General features: G+C 51.6%; 2 protein-coding genes across 3 annotated transcripts in view; both read left to right on the forward strand.

Moving 5' to 3' along the window:
* Positions 1-10,022, forward strand: part of DOCK2 (dedicator of cytokinesis 2) — a gene marked incomplete at its 5' end in the record, with an annotated part of 407,839 nt that extends 397,817 nt beyond the window's left edge. The window contains 6 exons of the mRNA XM_082650723.1: positions 2,626-2,763; positions 4,554-4,681; positions 5,586-5,751; positions 6,788-6,908; positions 8,252-8,394; positions 9,270-10,022. Coding sequence (XP_082506849.1) covers positions 2,626-2,763; positions 4,554-4,681; positions 5,586-5,751; positions 6,788-6,908; positions 8,252-8,394; positions 9,270-9,332 — 759 coding nt within the window. The 3' untranslated portion in view covers positions 9,333-10,022. The remainder of the gene's footprint in view (positions 1-2,625; positions 2,764-4,553; positions 4,682-5,585; positions 5,752-6,787; positions 6,909-8,251; positions 8,395-9,269) is intronic.
* A 9,627-nt stretch (positions 10,023-19,649) lies between these two features.
* FOXI1 (forkhead box I1) lies at positions 19,650-22,229 on the forward strand (the record flags this gene model as incomplete). Of its 2 annotated transcripts, none has more annotated exons than XM_082650725.1 (2): positions 19,650-20,226; positions 21,670-22,229. In XM_082650725.1, the coding sequence occupies 2 exons, from the start codon at positions 19,650-19,652 to the stop codon at positions 22,227-22,229; spliced, it is 1,137 nt and encodes a 378-aa protein (XP_082506851.1). The 2 variants fall into 2 exon arrangements, with proteins under 2 accessions (XP_082506851.1, XP_082506852.1); XM_082650726.1 differs by having other exon boundaries at positions 21,952-22,229.
* Positions 22,230-22,571: the final 342 nt, after the last annotated feature.

Here is a 22,571-nt window from a genome sequence, read left to right on the forward strand (position 1 = left end):
ATTCTTTTGGATGTTCTACAGACAAACATATCATCTGCTAATATAAGAAGTTTTACTTCTTCTGTTCCAGCGTCTCCCACATCAGGGCAAGAGTCAGTATTTCACAGAGTGGGATGCTTTAAAGATGATGTCCCATTCTATGCCTAGTTTGCTGGTTTATCCTGAATGGATTTTTAATTTGTCAAATGCCTTTTATGCATCTATTGAAATACTCATATTGTTTTTCTTCATTATTATGCTAATTCAGTGAATTATATTAGTTGATTTTGGACTATTAAACCAACCTTGCATGTATGACATAAATCCCACTTGGTCGTAATGTATTATCATTTTTATATATTTCTGGGTTCTATTAGAAAATATGCTCTTCAGGATTTTTGTGTCTATGCTCAAAAGAGGTATTAACCTATAATTTTCCTTTTTTATAATATCCTTGTTCAATTCTTGTAACAAAGTTACCCTGGTCTCAAAAAGTGGGTTGAAAATTACTCCCTATTTTAAAAATTTTTAAGAGTTTGTATAAAGTTGGCATTTATTTATCCCTTAAATGTTTGCTAGAATTTGTCTGTGAAGCCATATGGGCCAGGAATGTTTTAAAGTATGTATTTAATTTAATAGTTTTCAGATTTCCTATTTCTTTCGTCCCCTTTTTGGTAAGTTGTATTTTTCTAGCAATTTGTCCATTTTATGTAAATATTAAATTTATTGACATAAACTTTTTTATAATGTCCTCTTATTATCTTTTATAATGCTTGTACTTCCTATAGTGATACTCCTTTTTAAATTCTGATATTGGTTATTGGTACCTTCTATTTTTTTTTATTAGCCCTTTAAGTTGTTTATCAATGTTTTTGTCTTTTCAAAGAACCAACCTTTGGATTTGTCAATCCTCTGTGTTGTCAGTTTGTTTTCTTTTTCATTCATGTCCACTCTTACTTTTATTATTTCCTTCCTTTTACTCTCTTTGGGTTTAGTTTGCTGTTCTACTAATATCTTGAGATGTATACTTAGCTAATTGATTTTCTGTCTTTTCTAATATGTAAAACTAAAGCTATACATTTATCTCCATTAGCAACTTTATATCTCACTAGTATTTGTATGTAGTATTTCCATTATCATTCCCTTCTCTTTTTATTTATAAATTTATTTATTTATTTTTGGCTGTGCTGGGTCTTCATTTCTGCGCGCGAACTTTCTCTAGTTGTGGTGAGCGGGATCTACTCTCTCATTGCGGTGGCTTCTCTTGTTGCGGAACGCGGGCTCTGGGCACTCGAGCTTCAGTAGTTGTGGCTCACAGGCTCTAGAGCGCAGGCTCAGTAGTTGTGGTGTGCTCCGTGGCATGTAGGATCTTCCTGGACCAGGGCTCAAACCCGTGTCCCCTGCATTGGCAGGTGATTTCTTAACCACTGTGCCACCAGGGAAGTCCCATTCCTTTCTTTTTTAAATAAAATCTTTGTCTTGTGTCATGGATAGAAAATTTTTTCTTTTTCTATATATTGCTTATTTAAAAAAATATAAAGTTTTCTTAAGCTCTCTTCATTCTCTGTTTCTTCCACGTTAGTCCATTCATTCTTTTCTTCCTCTCTCCCTTACTCCCTCCCTCCCTTTTTGCTTTTCTTCCTATCTGTTGGTTCTGATCTCTGTCTTTCACACTGGAGAATTTCCTTCAATGCCTGGTGATCCTTGGCAGTCTGTTCATAGTAAAGAGTGGGGCACTAAAAAAGCTGAATGAATTTCTGTGCATATGAGAGAAGGTATTGTCGCCTGGACGGCATTACATATGGTAACTGAGTGATCCACAGACGTCTGTATAACATGCGCCATTCACTTTCTCCAGGACAGACCCTTCAAGCTATTGCATATGAAGGTCCCCCTGGCTCCTGCACTGCTGGCAATGTGGGGACTGGAAAGTGAAGGTCTCACTGTCTGTTAGTGTGCAGACCAACCCCCTATTTTCCTGTTTGGTTCCTCATCCCTGCCCTCTGTTGATAATATAAGAGCGTAACTGTCTCCCGTCAATTATCTCTTCCCCTCTCATCTTCCCAAGGCTTTTCACATCACTTTTTAAAAGCTCCCTATTGGCTGGTTAACTCCACGGTGTTAACATTTGGGTATCTTTCTTCAGCAGCCACATGAGGTCGTATCACTGGATCTCCTGTGCTGTGAGACCAGGCTGTGCCCACTCCTCCTTTTCTGTTCAACCCTTCCCTTCTCCTATCTCCCAGCCTCTGACAATCATACCTTCCCTTTTGCATTGCCAAGAACTTCTTGGGCAAGGCTTTAAGTTAAAGCAACAGAGAGTCCTCTCCTCTGGTCTCACACTCTGCCCCTCAGTAGATTCTATAAGGTGCAGACTTTCCCTAACACATGGCTTCTAATGGGGGTGGGGGGCGTCCAGCCCTCCTGTGGGGCAAGGGCAGCCGGAGGTCTTTCTCCTAGAGGTCTTGTTTTCAGAGCAAACCCCAAGGATTCAGCTTTCCCATTTCTCAGGGTTGGTGACCCCGCTTGAAGGTTTCCAAGACCCTAAAGCCCTCAACAAATTCTCAGCAGGCAGACTTGCTTCCACCACTTCCATGGGGCCCGGTGGCCAACCTTTGGCTCATCATTTACCACCTTTCTCTCCAGATCCCCTTCCTGGGAGCTGGGATTAAGATCCATGAGAAAAGGGTGTCAGAAAATCTGCGGCCCTTCCACGACCGGATGGAAGAATGTTTCAAGAGCCTGAAAGTGAAGGTGGAGAAGGAGTACGGTGTCAGAGAGATGGTACTGGTGGTCCCTGTGGCCGGGAGGGGTGGGGCAGGGAGGAGGATGAGATTGGAGCCAAGGAACCTGCCCTTGAGGAGAAGGACCTGAGAGCCAGCAGTGCCAGGGCCAATCCAAGGAACCTTTCTGGAAACTTGGTCCCTCAAAAGTCACCCCAGATAAACGCCAGTTACAAATTGAGGCCTTAGCACTCAAGGGACCGTGCTAATAATAAAAGCAATGTTGGTGAAGCACCTGTTATGTGCCGGTCTAATCTAAGCACGTAGGTCATTTTGTCTTCACAACAAGCCTGGGCGTGACTTTTAACGCCCTGTGTCTCTTCTGGAGGTTCCTAGGTGTAAGTGACTTGCCAGAGGCTACATGACAAGTGAGTGCAGGTCACTGCCCCCGGCTCTGTTGGCCTGCAAAGCCAGCGCTTTGGGCCACTCACAAGCTCCGAGTCCTCAAGAGGCCATCAGCCTGGTGCTCACGGGACTTCTTCTTTATCCTCTTCCCCAGAAAGTAGCATCATAAAACGGCAAGGCAGTGTGTCCTTCAGAGGCCTTCTGGCCCAACCCTCTGAGTTTACAGATGGGAAAACTGAGGCCCAGAGACGAGAAGTGAGTTACTGGAAAGCATGGAGGTGAACTCAGGTCTCATCTTCTGGCACAACAGTTTTTCCATGAGACAGGTCGCCTCTTCCAGCACTCCCTGTGTGACAGCCCAATGCAGTTCTGATGGCAACCACCCAGAGTTAGGTGACATTGCATAGGTTAAGGGCAAAGTCCTCCACAAGACTCCCCTCACTTCAGACACCAGGGTTCCCAGGCCACCTGCACCTCTGACCAACTGGTTACAACTCTGGAGGTTCCCACCACCCCTTCAGGTCTGATAATTTCACAAAAGTCAAGGAGTCGGCCCTCCCTCCAATATCCATGAGTTCCCTACTCGCAGATTCAACCAACGGAGGATCAGAAATACTTGGGGAAAAAAATCGAGAAAGTTCCAAAAAGCAAAACTTGAATTTGCTGTGCCGGCAACTGTTTACCTCCCATTTACATTATAGTTACAACTATTGACATAGCGTTTACATTGCATTAGGTATTATAAGTAATCTAGAGAGGATTTAAATTCTACTGGAGGACATGTACAGGCTACATGCAAATACTGTGCCATTTTATGTCAGGGACTTGGGCATCGCTGGATTTTGGTATCCTCGGAGGTCATAGGTACTGAAGGATGACTGTACTTACGATTACAGTTTTATTAGCAAGGAAACAAATCAGGACCAGCCAAATGAAGAGAAGCATAGGTCTGGGAGGGTCCCAAACACACAGCTTCTGTGTCCTCAGGACATGTCACCGTATCTCTCCTACTGGCACCTCCATGTGTGATTACCAGCCGGGAAAGCTCACCTGAGCCTAAGCGTCTGGAGTTTTAATTGGGGTTCATAGGCATGATCGAATGAATCGTTGGCCACGTGGTTGACATCCATCTCCAGTCCCCCTTCCTCCCCAGAGGCTGAGCTGATATTATCTGACCCAGAGTCCCAGCCCTGAAATCACAAGGTTGCTCTTTCTGGCCAGCCCCCATCCTGAGTCTTCCCATCAGTGTAAAGGGGCCACCATGAAAAACAAAAGACACTCCTACCAGTGGGGAAATGGCAAGGATTTAGACATCACCTCCCAGGAACCAGGAATAAAGGCCTGACAAATTCTTTATTAAACAGCTGTGCGTAGCCTCAGCCAGCCAGGAAGTTTTTGCTCTGCCCCACGCAGACCTGGCTGCTAACCACACCCTCCTCCCCGCAGCCCGAATTCGAGGACAGGCGAGTGGGCCGGCCTCGGTCCATGCTGCGCTCCTACAGGCAGATGTCCATCATCTCCATGGCTTCCACGAGCTCTGACTGCAGCACGCCCAGCAAACTCACCTCCGAGAGGTCAGTCCCCACCCCAGGCAGCCCCCCGTACCCCTGCACCAGCCTAGCCCTCAGCAAAGCCTCGCTTCTTGCCCTTCTGTCCTTGGCCGTCCTTCTACATCTCCGTGCCCTTCTGTTTGAAAGCCCTTCCCCACCTGGCACCTCATCAAAACCCTCACAACTACCCTGTGCGGCTTATTGCCGTTGTTAGCGGGTCAGTCGAGGCCCAGAGAGGTGTGGTGGCCCTTCCTGAGGACCCAGCAGGACACCGCACAGCCCACAGGCTCCCCGTCCAGCCACCTCCATCAGCCAGCCTGAGCTCCTCATCTTCTTGCCTCTGCTGGGGCTCCCGTCCCCACCAGCTCCCCATCCCAGAGCTCCTCCTCCTGTACCTGCCTATACCTCTGTCGGGGTTCCCCTCCTCGGCCAAGAAGAGCCTCTCCCCTTCCACTTTCTTGGAGCCATCTGCGTGACCCGGCCCGACTCAGCTAATGCAATAGCAGATCCTGTGATGGAGAACTCTCTCTGGGAGAATGTGCTAAGGGGTCCTTGACCTCATCTCTTGTCTACTCTGCAAGGTTGCTGCAAACACCCCCGTTTACTGAAAAGGAAATCGTGCCTCAGAGAGGTTGAGTGATTTGCCCAAAGTCATTCGGCTAAACAGTGGCATAGATTTGAATCCAGATCCCTATTTTTAACCGGTTTTCTCTTCCTATCACCAGTCTTAGGGCCCGCCACCTTCAATTTTATTTTACCCTGTAGTTTGAGTGTTTGCAAATTAAGCAAGTGGCTCCCCAAACTCTGCCAGGTGAGCTGATCTACCCCCCGACCCCATGGTGACAGTTCAGTCAGCCTGGGTCCCTGCAAGACAGTTCCACTGAAGCTCTTAACTGCAGTTTTTGCTGCTGTCCCTCTTGCCATTCAGCTTCGACCAGGAGTTAGCACCTCCCAAGGCTCCGAAAGTGGAGCAAGAGGAGCCGATCTTCCCAGGGAGCACTCTGCCAGAGGTCAAGCTGCGGCGGTCCAAGAAGAGGAGCAAGAGAAGCAGTGTGGTGTTTGTGGACGAGAAGGCCACGGCAGACCTGAAGCGGGTGAGTGGCCAAGGCTGGATCTTCTCTGACACCCTCGGCAGATCTCCACTGCACGCCCGGCACACTGCCTGGGGCTCCGAGACGTGCGCCGCTCAAGCCTCACCCTCACGGTGAAGTGGGGTTCCCGAGGTGGCATCTCAGGGGCAGGGAGGTGAAGTGCTTGCTGGTGCCCCTGCAGCCTGGATGTGACAGAGTGGGGTATGACCCAGCCTGTCACTCTGTCCTTCCTACCATCGCAGAGGACTCTGAGGCTGGGGAGAGGCTGCCCGGTCCACCACTGAGCAGGAGAGCCGCCCTCCCAGGGCTGGGCCAGGTGTTTCCACCTCGGCCCTCTATCCCCACCCCAGGGCCATTCTAACCACTGACGTCTCAGACTCTGCTAAGCTCTTCCAGTGGACCGGGAGCCCAGCTGGGGATGCAGAGATGAACTTCTCACTGCCCTGACTTTAAGAGTTACTGTCTTATAAACGAATAACTATTTAATATGAGACTTGGTACCAGACAGCCCTGGGTTCAACCCCAGCTTCCCCCTGAAAGAGAGGTTTGTTGAAAGCATTCTGGGAGCCTGGAAGGGGGAGAGGGATTTACTCTCCTAGGAAGGGAGGGCTGCCGGATGAAAGGGCAAAGGCCCAGCTGAGATGCCTTCCAGCGACGAAAGAATCCCCCACAAACTTCCCAGTAGGCCTCAGAGGCTATTCTTGCCGGGGGGGTGGGGGGAAGGCCGGAAACAAGACTGTGTTTCACAATTCTAGGGGGCGTCATTCACACAATAGTCTAAATGTATGCCCCCCCCGCCCCGCCCCCCCCCCACAGCAGAGTTGTATAGTATACAACCTGTGCAACCATGCATGGCACGCTGACATAGAGTGACACAAAACAGAATAAATGAACTTGGGGCGGGGCCCATAGAAGCCATGGCAAACTTTTATCTCCGACTTTTCAGGGCCTAGAACTGCCTCATGCTAAGCCTCTGTGGTGTGTGTCTGTGTGTCTGTGTGTCTCTGTATGCACATGTGGGCATGATATATTCATCCAGCTTTCCAGGAAGCACGAGTTCATGAGTGATACCAACCTTTCGGAGCATGTGGCCGTCGCCCCCAGGGCATCCATCCTCTCTCAAATGAGTTTCGCCAGCCAGTCCATGCCCACCATCCCAGGTATGCACCCTGCCACCACCAGCACGGGGGGTATAGAGGTGTCTGGGGGTGGAGGAGGGTGGGAACCATATCTACATAGCAAAGTGAGCTAAGCACCATGGGGGTAAGAGGCTCTGCTCACAGCCCCCCTGTCCTCTGAGCTCTCCCCACATCCACCCACTTCTGTGGCCCTGCCAGGGCTGAAGTGGAGGCCTGCTGTCACTCTGGAGCTCAGGATCCACTGGGAATGTGGTATGTCCCACCAGGTGGTCCTGGGTTCTCAGTTAGCCAGGCCCTCCCAGGGATCGGGAGTCGGCCCCTGGTAAATCTCTCAGCCTGTGTTTCCCTCTGGGGCCTGGAAGGCTGTTTCCGGAACTTACAGAAATCGCTGCCACATCTTACAGTTGCAGAGTGTTTGATGCACAGGTACTTCCATTCCCCCCATCACTCATTCATTGTCGTGAGGAGGTCTGCAGCTTACAGGTGACCTTTGCTAATTCACAGAGGGGGACCTGGGGCTCTGACTGGGGATGTAGCCTGCCCAAGAGCGCTCCATCTGGCACGTGGCAAGTCTCTAGTGTCCGCCAGTCTGTGCTTGGTGACAAATGTTCCTCCTTCGTTGTTTCATTTAAGCCTCAGCACAAACCTATGAAGCAGATCATGTGACCAGCCCCATTGTATGGATAAGGAAACTGAGGCACTGAGAATGTCAATCTCCTGACTGTCCCAGCCACTAAGTAGTGGAGGCCCCTGGAACTGTACCCCTAACGACTGCCCAGCCTCCCCAGGCAGGACACCCCCATGTGGCCGTTTCACTCTTGTCCTCGCAGCAGGCCTCACAACGCCCTTGAGGTCTGTGCTCTTACCCCCAGGTACCCAAAGTCAAAACCGAGGGTCAGAGTCGTCTGTGTGACTCTGAGCTGGGGGCCATAATCACCAGATGACACCTTGGTTGGAGATGCTCTCCTTCCGGGACCTCTGGGTTCTCCGTGTTGGAAGACAAGAGTGAGCCCACACGATCTCCCCGACCTGGGCAAAAGGCCCTGTTCCCTGAGGAAGTCAGGGCCCCAGTGGCCAGGGCCTTCCCCCACCATGGACCCGTGTTTCCAGCCCAGAAGCCCTTGGACGAGGCCTCGATCGGGTCACATTGCAGGCTGCTGTGTGCGGGGCTGGGCAGGCCTCAGCGCAGTGGACAGACAGGCTCGACAGTCCTGGCACGGCAGTACTCGGGCCTCCCGCCTCCTGCCTGGTCGCCTGCCTGTTCTCCCTGGATGCTATCTCTGTCCCCCGCGCGTCTCCCATCTGCCCCCCGAAGTCACCCTCTCTCCGCCCACCGCTCACGGCGGCTCTCGGCTCTCCCGCAGCCCTCACGCTCTCGGTGGCCGGCATGCCCGGGACGGAAGAGGCCAACTCATCCCCCCGCCTCAGCCAGACCTTCCTCCCTCTGTCAGAAGGCGACAAGAAGACGCTCAAGCGGAAGAAAGTAAATCAGTTCTTCAAGACGATGGTGAGCTCCCAGATAAGTGCAAGGAAGGGGGGTGGGTGTGGGGAGGAGGAAGGGAAGAGGGGGAGGCGGAGAGAGGAGAAAATGGGGGCGTGCGTATATGCGCGTGTGCACGGTGTGGTCACCCTCAGGGAGGTATGGACAGGGCCCCCTAGGGTGGGGATGGTGGCCAGAAATACCCAGAGTGCAGTTCTCCTCTTCGTCCCCAGGTGGCTGCCCTGAGCAGGATGGACCCCAGCTGGGCTGCAGGAATGTGCCAGAGGGGTGTGCAGGGCCCCTGGGACCTGAGAAACCATAGCTGTCCTTTGCTGCACCTGGGCAGCTAAAAGTGCTTTTTAATTCTTTTGGAAGAACTTTCCTATTCAACTTATATTACAGAATCCTACTATTTAAAAGTTTTGTTTCCAAGCCCTGACTTCTCAAGTCCCGTCTCCTATTGTTACTTGTCAGTCTCTGCTCAAGATGAAGGTACCACTGACCTTCACCACCTTGATCCTCAGGGTGCAATTAAAGCAGGACTCCGCTGCCGTAATAACTGCAAGTTCACCATGAGCGTGCAGTGAGTCAGGCACCATGCTAAGCCCTTTCCAAACACGGTCCCATTTGACCTTCCACTGTGAGGATTTTATCAGGCTCACAGAGTTAGGTAAGCGACTTGCCCAAGTTCACACGGTCCACGAAACAGCAAAGCCTGTGTTCTAACCACTGCGTGGCACAGCCTTTCTGGTCACATCAGTCAAAGTCACGGCAGCTCAGGCTCACTGGGTTAAGGGAGGGGTCAGCTCAGCAGCCCTTGTGAGTGGGACAGGAAGCCCTGCTTTGGTGCTCATGAGAACCCCATTTTGGGTTGTGTCTCCTTATCCTCTTCTCCCGCGCAGCTGGCTAGCAAACCTGCCGAAGAAGGCAAGCAGACCTCCAACTTAATGTCCACCGACCTGTGAGATGCTGCTGACCAGGGCTGCACCTGGGGAGACAAGGATGGGAGTTTCCAGAAGAGGAGACACACAGCGGGACATTGATGCCTCTAAGAGTGGGGAGACCGTCCATCGGTTGCCTGCACTCAGACAGAGGGAGTGGGCTGATCTAGGCCCCAGAACTGTCAGCGGTGACAGACCCAGTGTCACCAGGGCCCGTGACCCAGGTGCTGGGTGACAATGCCCCACCTGGATTCTTAGCCACACGAGGATCCAGCAAGAATGCCTTCTCCCAGTACGCTCTGCCCAGCATCCTGGGCACACCTTTTCATAGCCCAGTTTCTTAGGTATAAGGAGCTATATTTTTGTATCATTTTCTAAGCTTAACAGAAAAGCTTTTTTTTTTTCGGTACGCGGGCCTCTCACTGTCATGGCCTCTCCCGTTGCGGAGCACAGGCTCCGGACACGCAGGCTCAGCGGCCATGGCTCATGGGCCCAGCCGCTCCGCGGCATGTGGGATCCCCCCGGACCGGGGCACGAACCCGTGTCCCCTGCATCGGCAGGCGGACTCTCAACCATTGCACCACCAGGGAAGCCCCCAGAAACGCTTTTAAATATTCTTTTATTTTATTTTTGGTTAACAGTTTTGTACTTTACATTTTTTAATACAACCCACCCATCTTTTTTCTAGCTGATCATCTCCAAAGTGTTGCTATTTCTTACTGACAATAAAAACGATTCCGTGACTCAAGCAAGCCTCATTGCATAATTCCATCAGCTGAATCCCTACGGCCCAGGACTGGACAGGTTGCTCCTGGGGCTGGTCGGGAGGGCGGGCAGGCCCAGGGCCTCCAGTGATGTTAAGAAACCTGGCTGCAGCCCATCCCAGTGCAAAATCCGTCCACCTTGTTTGTGCCACCCCCAAGAATCTTCTCCGCGACTTCAGTTCGTTTAAATATTCGTTTATTTCATTTTGGGTTAACAGTTTCGTACTTTACATTATTTCCCAGATGAAGACACCGAGGCACAGAGGCGCTGTGTGAGCTAAGATCATACACGTGATACATGGAAAGGCTGGGATCAAACTGGCAGGAGCTGGACAGGAAACTTGGCTTTAACTCTGTGCTGCCTCTTGCACGCCTTCATGCATGGGCCGTCTGTCGCCTTTGTCCACCCCAGTCTCTTCCCGTAGCCACCACGGCCCCTCACCAAGCCCCAGCCCTGTTGCCCGGTCCAGCTTCCACTCTCTCCTCAACAGTCCAGTGGGTTCTGTTTCAGTGGTAGTTGGGGCTTTGGCTGCATCACGGGTGCTCTAAGGTGAGGTGACAGCACCCAGAGGCTCGGAATCTGGCTGAGTTCACTTTCCAAAGGGGCAAGGAAGTGCACGTGCGCAAAGGAGTGTCCCCAGGGAGCTGAAGAGCAGGACCCACCAGGGCATCTTCATGGCTTCACGGCTGGCGCTGTGAGCGGTGGGTGACAGTTATTTATTTATTTATTTTAAAGATTTTTTTTTCATGTGGACCATTTTTAAAGTCTTTTTGTTGAATTTGTTACAATATTGCTTCTGTTTTATGTTTCGGGTTTTTTTTTTCTTTTGGCCGCAAAGCATGTGGGATCTTAGCTCCCCTACCAGGGATCGAACCCACACCCCCTGCATTGGAAGGCAAAGTCTTAACCTCTGGACTGCCAGGGAAGTCCCGTGGGTGAAGTTTAAATACTGCTTAGAGGAAGATCTTCGGAGCGGTGAGGCCCAGAATGAGAGACGTTTCAGGGTGTGATAGCGAGGGTATCAGGAGAGGCAAGGACCAGCCCCAAAGCTAACTTTTCTCTTCATAGGATTTTGCGAGAGGTGGACTCTGGAAGAAAGAGTGGGTCAGGTGAGGAACAGAGGCGTTGGGGGTAAAGGAATCGTCCCCTGTGAAGGGCGTAGGGCAGCGAGGTTAGGGTGGGTTTCTCCTGCCCAGAAGGAGTCAGGACAGAGCACAGATAAGGCAAGAGTTGATGTTCACCAAACCCGCGGTGCAAGTACCATGCAAAAGACTTCCATAGCTATTTATAAAATATGAATGTCTTCTATTTACTGAGAGGTTTATAATAAATAACCCTTATAATAATCAGGGCTACTAACCCAAACTCTTATAATAATAAGCACAGTTAACCATATTGTTTTTCTTAGATTTAACTCTTAATGACTCCAATGAGAAAATTCTTAAGAGAGTTAGATGCAGTTATTTTTGACTATTTATAAAACTGGGGGGAAAGGAAGTAGATTTTATGAAAAATATATCCCAACGGCAGACTCCCCAAATTCACACAGATCTTAAATGGAGTTTAAAACTAAACACAAATGACATATTTTGTGTTAAATGTTTAAATCAGTGAACACTTGGGAAAATATTAGGTTCTCATAAACAGTGGCTGCCTGAATCTTAGGGTTAAATGACCACATTTACAAATGAGTAGGTGTGGTTTCCAGGGATCTTAGGATTTGCCGTTAGGGCAGGTCACAGGAAGATCCACCCAGCTGCACCCTGGGTAATCATAGCGACCCTGACCATGAGACACAGAGGTAAGAGCAGGTGATCCCTGGGCCAGGCGTAGAAGCATCAACTCTTCTGATTTACAGGGACACATGGGGTGGTCACCACTGTGGCCCCAATTTCTACAGTGCAAACCACAGTAAAGAGGAGAGCTCACAGCCCATTCTCCTCCCTCACGAACGTGATGAGGACTGTCCAAAGCCCTGGAGAAAGCACCATCCCTGCCCTCAAGGTGCTGCGGGTCCCACAGTGAAGCAAAGTGTGCCAGGTACGGAGGGACCCAGCAGGGGAGGAAGGCTTCCCCGGCAGGATGGGAAGGTGAGTCGGAGTCGTCCAGGTGGAGAGGAGGAAAGGCAGGCACGTGCTGAGCAATTGTGAGAAGCTCACATGGCCACAACCGGAGGCGGGGCCTCAGAGAGGGGGTGGGGTGCGTGGGATGGGAGAGGTCAGACAGGTGTGTGCAGGGTCTTGAATGCCATGGTGGGCAACACACATGAGTACCTACTATGTGCCAGCCACTGCTCTTGGCAATTTGCACTTTAGTAACTGTTGAATCCTCACAACCACCCTCTGAAGCATAGACTATTATTTGTTCCAATTTACAATAAGGAAACAGGTCCAGAGAGGCACAGGCACTTGTCCTGGGTCACACAGCTTGGAAATGGCAGAGCAGGGACTTTATGCTTTGGGGTCCGAGGAGCAGGCTGTTGAGCAGCATGTTTCCAAGGGATAACATGGGGGACACAGCCTTTATCCCCAGATCACTTGCTCTCTAAGCTGCGTGTGCACTGGGGCTCCCTAAAAGCACTATGCCCAGCCCCACCTGGGCCTCACAGGTCAGAATCTCTGGGGCACAGGCCCGGGAGAGTGGTTTTGATCAGTTCTGTAGGTGGGTCCTATATATGAGACCTGCTGGGCAGGACCTTGAAATCCACACAGCTTTGCTTCCCATTTGCTAGATGAGGAAACTGAGGCCCAGAGGGGCCAACACAGCCCACCAAGTCCCAGAGTGAAAAAAGGAATAAGTGACCAAGCCCAGCTAGAGCGACTGCCTCTAACCAGTGTTCTTTACCCAGAGATGGGGGAAGGGGAGGGAGGGGGAGAGACAGAGAGGGAGGGGAACTCCTTGTGGAGCAGACTGTTTCTCTAGGTGCAGCACAAAGGCCACTGGTGGTATAGGAGGGATCTTCAGTGCACGTGGTCACAGCTTCACATAACATGGAATCCAGTTACATTAGCTTCCTATTGCTAGTGTCACAAATTATCACAAGCTTAGTGGCTTAAAACAACACAAACTTACCTACTACTGTTCTTGAGGTCAGAAGTCCTAAATTAGTCTTAGGGGTGAAAATCAAGATGACAGCATGGCTGGTTCCTTCTGGAGATTTCACTAGACCATTTCCTTGCCTCTTCCAACTTCTAAAGGTGGCAAGGCATTCAGCATTCCCTGGCTTGTGGCTACATCGCTCCAACCTCTGCCTCCATTTTTACGTCTCCCCCTCTGTTATTAAATCTCCCCTGTCTCCCTCTTAGAAGGACAATTCTGATTACACTGGGCCCACCTGGATTGTGCAGGATAATCACCCTATCTGGTCTTTACTTAATCACTTCTGCAAAGTCCCTTTTACCTTGGAAGATGACAAATTCACAGATTCTGGGGATCTGGAAGTGGACTTCTTGGGGAGGGGTCCTTATTCTGTCTGTCACACACAGGATGAGAAAAATCGCTCCCTTTTCAGTTCTCTTCAGTGCTTTTGCCTTCTCCAAGGAGAAGGTCCTTGGCCGGTGTGTTTCATCCCCTCTCTAACACTTGGCTGATCTCACATCCTAGCACAGAGTGAGCAAGCTCAGGCCGGTGCTGCCTCAGTTTCCTCATCTGTAAAATGGTGATAATTACAGTACCTCCTAGAATTGCTGCGAGGACTGGATGAGATAACAAGGCAAGGATTCAGGCTGTGCCCAGCATGGTGTAAGCTCTAAGTAAATGCTCATTCTCCCTATTTTATTTATGGAAAGTGATACTGGTACTGATGATCCATTCCCAGAAATCGTATGGAATTTATCTTTAAAATAAATTCATTAAGTAAAAAAAACAACAACAACAAAGGAAAAGAAATGTGAGAACCGATTAAAAAATTGTAAGTAAATCACAACTACAGGCACTGCACAAAGATGGCAAAAGGAGAAGGGGTGTGAGCCTCAACACTGTGTGACTCTGACAGTGTCCTGCACACACACGCCCAGAACTACTGCCGTGGAGAGACTCGATTAGCATTTTCTGAGTAAGTGAAGGAATGAGCTATTGCCAAGCATCGCTTCAGAGGCATTTCCTGCATCGTCTCATTCAGTTCTTGCAACAGTCCTTTGAGGGGGGGGACCCTGGTTAACCTCATTTTCCATATGAGCAAACAGAGGTTCAGAGATTAAACAACAGCAAGGCACTCCGAAAATATAACTGGAGGAGCCCAATTGGAATCCAGACCAGTCCAACTGTCCCCCTTGGCTGCCTTCTAAGGCATTTTGCCCCATTGCCAACCCAGTTCCCACTATTTCCATCACAGTGGCGTTAAGGTGTTTTTCTCCAGGGGGCATGTTTCCTCCTTGAAGCTGCTGCTGGTCCTGGGAACCTTTCTCTTTATTAAAGGGGCTCAGAAACCCTGGGCCACTGACCAGAGATGTCACCCAGTCTCTGCACTCTGCTCCCTGCCTTTAAAGAGTTGGCCACCAGAGAGCAGTGTTGGCCTATGTTTCTCCAGCCTCAAAATCACCCAGAAACCGGAGCAGCAGAGAGGGGACCCAGGATCAGTTCCAGCCTGGTTAAAGCCTGGGCCAGGCTCCTAGAAGCCCGCACTTGGGGACAGAGAAGCCAGCCCCATGGCAAGCCTCCAGAGTACACTGAGACAGCGCTGCGGAACACTGCTACCCTGGCAGGACAGGAGGCCCAGATAACAGCTCATTGCCGTTCGCAGAGAACCGATCTCTTGTCACCATTTTACAGATAAGGAAACCGTGGCACAGATAGTCTTAGGCTAGAAGCCAACTAGTCCCAGATGCCCCCATTCCCCATCCCAACCAATCCTCACCCTGTCAGGCTTCCAGAAACCTTGAAACTCAGGAGCTATTGTGTTTCATGTGTACTAAGGAACAGAGCCCGAGCAGCCAAGCCTACAAAAGGGGAATCCAGGGAAGGCAGGTAAGTGCACAAGCTCGGGGACGTGTAGCCCCAGCTGGTGGCCCTCTCCCCAGAGGCCTCTCCCCTTGCCCTCAGGCTCCCAGCCCCTGAGAAGCGCTCACATTCACGGAGCACGTGCTACGTACGTGCCTGGCTTAGTCCTCAGAGCAGCACTGGGAGGGAGTTGCCTTTCCCCATTTTACAGATGAGGAAACTGAGGCCCAGGACAGTTGATTGCTATCTGAGGTGTTACCTTACCAAGGAGCAGAGTCAGGACTGAGACCCGGAAGTTTGGCTCCAGAGCTTGAGCTTCCTGCTCCCTGCCCTGCCCTGTGATGCAGCAGCAGCCAGTTCAGACCCCACCTGCCTCCTCGGCCTCTGGTTATTCATCCTCCTTGGCCTGTTTCTTCACACAGTCCTCCAGCCCATGAAAGTCAAAATCAGAAGTGATGGCCCCGGGGGGGTGGGGCCTGTGCACATTCACCCTTTCTGCAGGCCTTGAGCCCGTGTGGGCTCCTAGAGCCATATGGGCTCCAGTGCCTATGGCCGACTGCTGGGCACATGCTCCAGAAGAGTAGCAAAGCCTTCCCTCCTCCCCCGGCATTGCCCCCAACTGGCGAGATTGTCCCAAGGTGAGAGCAAAAACACTGTGTGGAGGAGGATAGATGCTGGGCCTCCTGCCCAAGCCTCCCTGTCAGTATCCGTCCTCTGGTACCCAGGCATTCAACAATCACCCTCTTCCTCATCAGCAGTGTCTGTCACATCCTGGGCTCTACACCTGATATATATCACATCATTTTTCATGCAAAATGCACATGAGACAGGTTCTATGTGCAGCTCCATTTAAGAGATAAGCAAACTGAGGCTTTGTGAGGCCAAGAAACAGAGCCAAGATCATGCAGCTACCAGACAGCAAAGGAAGGGCTTGAACCCAGCTCCACCCAGCCCCAGAGTGCATGTTTTTCATGTTCTATTGCCTTGTGCCAAACGTCTTAATCTGGGGCTCAGAATATATGGTCTTTTCTCATTCAAGAAGTGCTCCCTCTGGACTGCAACATGCAAACTGCTGCCCCGCATCTCTGGCTGGCTCAGGCCCCACCTGTCCAACCTTTTACTGTTTCCCCTGAAGCTGGGCAGACCATCCCTTCTCAGGCTTGGATTTCCACCTCTGGGAAATCTCAAAAAAGGCTAAAATAATTTCATCTCTAAAAGGACCCTAGTTTATAGAGACACTTGACTCTTTTCCTAGAGGCCCTGGGACGGCTCAGGGGGGCTTCCGGGATATAGCGCCCAAACCTCCCCTGGGGGTAGGACAGGCAGCTCCTGTTACACACCCCAAGGGCTGCAGCAGTGCTCCTGAAATCAGGAATGAATGAGGACTCTGGGGATGAGTTGGGTGCCCCTGGCCTGAAGGCCTGGCCCAGTTGCGAGGTGTGGGGAGGGCATGAGAGGCTGGGATCCCCGGCCACTGGACTCCTGGGCCAGAGCCTCTGTGTGGGCAAGGCCTCCTGACAGGCTGGACTCTCTCTGATCTGCAGGGGAAGGAACCGGGGCCCAGATGCGATGGGAGGGTTAGGTGAGTATTTCTCAAAAACACCTCTAAGGAAGGAGACCCTGGCAATAGGCACAGGGCGGAACAAGGGGTCGGGAGACGGGGTCCAAACCCAGCCCAGCTGTGAACTTGTCACGTAACTCGGGGCCCCTCTGACCCTCACCTGCAGATGGTAGAGTCCAGCTGTATAGCTGGTGTCTGCACTAAGTATTCCTCCCTTTGTTCCTTCATTGTAAATCCCCACCTGCCATACCATCCCCCTGCCCACGTGCTGCTGCAAAAAACAATTAACTGGAAAGGTAGCAAACTCAGTGATGAACTGTACGTATCAAATGTATACTGACTCTTCTGTATAGTAAGTAAAATTTGAGGGTGTCTCTAACCACCATGTTAAATGACTGACATCGATTATATCATTGAATGCTCACAGAATTCACAGCATTATTTCCATTCTCACCTGAAAAAACTGAGGCCAAGAAAAGTTAAATCACTCGTCAAGCTTGCACAGTTGTTCAGCGGCAAAGCTGGGATTTGAACCCAGGTCCTCCTGATCTCAGGGCCTGTGTCTGCTGTATCTCTTCTACAGTGCCTCTTGCTGGCCTTTTATATTTAACCCCCAAAGAAAATCACATGTGTTCTTGCCTTTCTCTAATCATTTAAATCGGAAACTATAGAAAGCAACAACAAAATAACATCTAATTCTCTATCTTGAAATAATAATGGACAGTTTTATATTTACATAGTTCACATACATGTGTAAATATGTATTTTTACCAAAAAAATCATGCTATTTTGCAGCCTGTTTCTTCATATATTTTTAGAACATAATATTTTTTCATATCACTAAATATTCTACAATCTAATTTTCATAGCTGCATAATATTTCATCGTTTGAATGATACTAATTTTTTTTTTTAAAAGCAGTCCCCTATGGTTGGACATTGGGGTGAGTTACAGTTTGTTACAGCTATAAATAATGCTATGGTGGATACCCCTGTAGCTAATTCTTGCTCTGTTTAATTCTGCAGGATAAATGATCAGAACTGACATTGGCAGGTTCACCGTCAGGCTTTGGATCTGTACTGGTGAGCTCCAGCGTGACTGTCCTTTGAAAAGTCAGGGCCCTGCCCTCAGCAAGTCAGGCCTGGTAGAAAAACTCTAAACGAAAGTGCAGCCTCTGTCACCTTGCTCTTCGGAAAGGAAGTGCAAAGGGTGCTGACCCCAAGCCTCACCTGGGCAATCATGCCCTTTCTGAGCCACCTTTCATTCGCTGGTTCTATGGTGAGGACAGGAGGCTCCTCAGGGCCTGGGAGGACACCTCCCACCGAGGTGCCCGAACCCATCCTCTGGGCACCCAGACGCTGTTAATGAGATCCATTTGATGGCATCTAGGTTTTCCACGTGTACCTGATGTGGAGGAGAACAGAGACACAAGCAGGGAAGGATTCCTGGGAAGCACCTCCTCCAGCTGGGACAGGAAGCAGCCTCCTTCTTCGGCCTTGAAGACACATGAGGTCCAGAGGAGGTGAGAGGAAGTTGAATGGGGAGAAAGAAGGAAGTAGAGGCAGGAGGGCCAGAGGGAGGTGGTGACCGGAGAGGCTGGCTCAAACTTTTCTCCGATCTGCTGATCCCAAAGAGAGGTCTCCAGCTGCTCTAAAACCTGCTCAGGGGCAGCTGCCTGCCCTCTGAGAAAGGGGACCCACCCGCTCCGCAAGCTGAGGGCCTGCCCTGGGATGGAGGGGCGGCTGGGATAAGTCATCTCCAAGCCCACAGATGGAGAACGGAGCCCAGGGAGGGGACGGACTGGCCACAGGCAGAGAGAAGCCCAACTGGGGTGGGGCACCTGCTTCTGGAGCCTGGGGCAGAGATGGGGTGAGGGGAATGGGCTGTGGTGGGCTCTGCTCCTGGCCTCAGCTCCTGGGTCCCTGGGGGACTCTGCAGGCTGAAACATGAAGGGCCTGTGATCAGATAAGGAACCAGAGCCTGCTTTGTCTCTGCAGCCAGAAAGAAACCTGGAGAGTACAAGTTCTCTCATTTTCCCCTGGAGTCCCATTCACATCCTCTTCCTTTTGTTGTTATTTTTAGGAGCTCCACTGCCCCTTTGGGAGAATCCACAGGCCTTTCTCTGCCTGCCTGCAGTGTGTGTGTGTGTGTGTGTGTGTGTGTGTGTGTGTGTGTGTGTGTGTGTGTGTGTGTGTGTGTGTGTGTGTGTGTGTGTGTGTGTAGGGAGATTGCCTATAACTGCCTGTCCTTTTGAAACTGACCAGAGGTGCTTCTGATTCTCCAGGACCAGCTTCTCTCCTGCAAACTCCAGAAGATGTGTCTTCACTTCAAAAGACCCCACAATGTGGCTTCTCATAAAGTGTCCCCTCCAATCTGGGTGAGGTGTCAGGGTGAGAAGGAAGAGGGAGACAGAGGGGCTGGGGAAGAGACACAGAGATGACGTGAGACAGAGAGAGAGAGACCAATAGTGAAAGGAAGAGGGAGAGAAGCAGAGGTAGTGAGGACGTGAGTGAGAGGAGACAGAGGTAGAAAGATCTGGAATCAAGCTCAGGGAGAGACAGAGAGACTGTAAGAAGGGAGACGCAAACAGCTCAGTGCATAGAGAGAAGGAAGGAGACCAAGAGTGAGATGCAGAGAGGATGGGAGGAGAGAGAAGGAGAGTGAGAGGGTAGAAAACTCAGAAGGAGAGAAAGGGGAAAGGCAAGCTGAGACAGAATGAAGGAGGAACCGGGGAACGTGCTGAGGAGAAAGAGGGGAGACAGTGAGGAGGGAGGAAAGGCAAAGCAGAGGAGGAGAAGACAGGCGCCCTTGCCCTTGTTAACATCCGCGAGGAAGCTGGCCGAGCGTGTCCTTATGGGCCCTGCCGTGGCCATGGCCAGCAGGGAAGTGCCCCTCTGGTGACATGGGTGGCAGTCGAAGGAGGGAGGGGCAGGTCTGCAGCAGGTGGCCGCCCCTGGGTGGGGCCGCCAGCGGAGCCCTGGGGTATAAGTGGGAGGCCCAGCCGGCTGAGCACCTGTCAGGGCCAGCTCCCCTGCGCAGGTGCCAGGCAGGTGGCTCCGGCCGAGCCCAGCCCCAGCATGAGCTCCTTCGACCTCCCAGCGCCCTCCCCGCCCCGCTGCAGCCCCCAATTCCCCAGCATCGGCCAGGAGCCCCCCGAGATGAACCTCTACTACGAGAACTTCTTCCACCCCCAGGGCGTGCCCAGCCCTCAGCGGCCCCCCTCCTTCGAGGGCGGCGGCGAGTACGGGGCCACCCCCAACCCCTACCTCTGGCTCAACGGGCCGGCCATGACCCCTCCACCTTACCTGCCGGGCGCCAGCGCCAGCCCCTTCCTGCCCCAGACCTACGGGGTGCAGAGGCAGCTGCTGCCCGGCGTGTCCGGGCTGGGGGGCGGCGACCTGGGCTGGCTGCCTATCCCCTCGCAGGAGGAGCTGATGAAGCTGGTGCGGCCCCCCTACTCCTACTCGGCGCTCATCGCCATGGCCATCCACGGGGCACCCGACAGGCGCCTCACCCTCAGCCAGATCTACCAGTATGTGGCCGACAACTTCCCCTTCTACAACAAGAGCAAGGCCGGCTGGCAGAACTCCATCCGCCACAACCTGTCTCTCAACGACTGCTTCAAGAAGGTGCCCCGTGACGAGGACGACCCAGGTAAGGGGTCTGCAGGCTCGTGCCCCCAGGGAAGGCTCAGTCCTCCCGACACCCCATTCTAGAAAGTCCTGAATACGGCCGTGCCCCCCGAGACTGGGGGCCAAAGGGAGTCATCTGTACACATGGACCCTGGAGGCAGATGTGGGTTTGGATCCTGGCCGTGCCGCTGACCAGTCAGGGACCTGTGAGCCTCAGTTTCCCCATCTGAAAAATAGGAATGTAAGAGTGGATCCTAAACAGGCTTGTGGGTGGCGGGGTCACGAGATGATGTATGTGAGGTGTTTGGTGCTAACGAGTGCTCGATGGGCTGCAGTGATTGTGACAATTAACCTGAATCCCCAGAATCCAGCATGTAGGAAGTCCTTTGCCGGCAGGGGATGGGAAATGAGTGCTTGGACTAGATAAAGGCAAGTGTATCCTAGGCCTGATGGGAAGGGACCGGTGTCTGTGAAACAACCAGTAAGGGCCACATGATGCTGCCTGCCCTAGTTACATGGTTTCTTTGACTCCAGCCCTGTGGGGTGGCTCTTATGAAACCCATTTTACAGATGAGGAAAATAACACCTAGAGGTGAAGCAGCCTGCCTCGGGTGACACAGAAGGATGTGACAGTGACGGAGAATGAATCTGAATGGAGGTGACTCACACCACGGTGTGAATTTTTTAATGAGCAATTTCTAAAATATAGAGACGTACACAGAGTAATATATTAAATAGTCATGTGTCCATTTCCCAGAATTAAAGTCCACTCTTGTCCCAACATAGGAGCCCAGGGTACCTCTCAGAGGAACCCCACCTCCACCCTCTTTGAGGCTTGTGTGGGCAGGGCTGTTTGTCCCCCAGAAGAGGGTGAGCATCCCATCCAAAGACTGGCCTCACCCTCAGGCCGAGAGACTCAGGCAGGCAGGGTTCAGACTGTCCTTCCTGGCTACAAAGCCCCTTTTATACATCTAGCATTAGCCCTCTCTCACAGCCAGCCTGAGGAAGAAGGGACAGGCCCAATGGGCCCACTTCTCATGCTAGGAAACTGAGGCTCACCCAAAGTCCCTCAGTCCGAAGCAGGGACTCAAGTCCATCCTTGGAGTTCACCCCTGAGACTTTCAGGGAGCCCTGAATTTCTCCCTGAGTTTTCTTTTACATCAGTAATGGAAGAAGCCCCACCCTCACCTTCCCCCAGTACTTGAACTTCTTAAAGAGACCGCACTGTAAACTCCTTCGTGGCTTAGGCCTCTCTTGTGTTGTGCTCCCAGGGTGCCTTGGTGTGAGGTGGGTGCTTAAATAAAGATCCGTGTGCTGTGACCTTGGAGGGGGTTTGTGGAATTCCTGTTTTGTTCTCTGCCTTTCTGCATTTGTTACCTTCGATTGTAGTTTGTGACAGTAAGAAGGAGCAGAAGCAAAGCATTGGCTCCGTCTCTCTACTTACCTTCTCCTGCTTTTGTGCCAGGCAAAGGGAATTACTGGACCCTGGACCCCAACTGTGAGAAGATGTTCGACAATGGAAACTTCCGCAGGAAGAGGAAGAGAAAATCGGACGTTTCCTCCAGCACGGGCTCCTTGGCCTCGGAGAAAACGGAGCCCAGTCTCCTGGCAGGCAGCCCCAAGACCACGGAGGCCCAGGACATCTTGGATGGTGCTTCGCCGGGTCCCACCAGCTCCCCAGAGAAGCAGCCCTCGCCGCCCCCGCCGGGAACCCCGTGCCTCAACAGCTTCCTCTCCACCATGTCAGCCTATGTGAGTGGGTCAAGCCCCGTGGGCCGCCCTGTGGCCACGCCGGGACTGAGCCCGGAGCCCGCTGACAAGGTGGGGCAGAACTTGCTGAACTTCAACTCCTACACCCCACTCACCAACTTCAGTGGCCACGCGGGCGGGGGTGAGTGGGCCAGCCCCACACCCAGCAATGCTCTGGGCTACGGAGGCTCCGTCCTCAACCAGTTCAGCCCTCACTTCTACAACAGCGTCAACACAAACAGCATCCTCTACCCCAGGGAGGGCACCGAGGTCTAGAAACACAACAGCTCCCGAACCAGATGGACACGCTCGGGGTCCTCCATTTCAGCATCCAAGTGGTCCAAGACCTCCAAACTGCCCAGACATACACAGGAGGCTCAGAGGAATTCATCGTTTTTCTAGAACATTGTGTAAACCTTGTGTTTATCACATATCCATCCACAGACCCACAACCAGCTTTGCAGTAGAAATACTGGTGCCTGCATGACAGTAATCAACTTGGCCATTTATTGAGCACTTACTATGTGCTGGGTGCTGTACTAAGCTCTTTGAAGGCGTGATCGTACTTTCTATTTACAGCCACCTTGTGAGGGTCATATAAACCTCCCCATTTTACAG

The sequence above is a fragment of the Grampus griseus genome (genome assembly GCF_964374135.1).
Source record: "Grampus griseus genome assembly, chromosome: 3".
In the NCBI taxonomy this organism is placed as follows: Eukaryota; Metazoa; Chordata; class Mammalia; order Artiodactyla; family Delphinidae; genus Grampus; species Grampus griseus.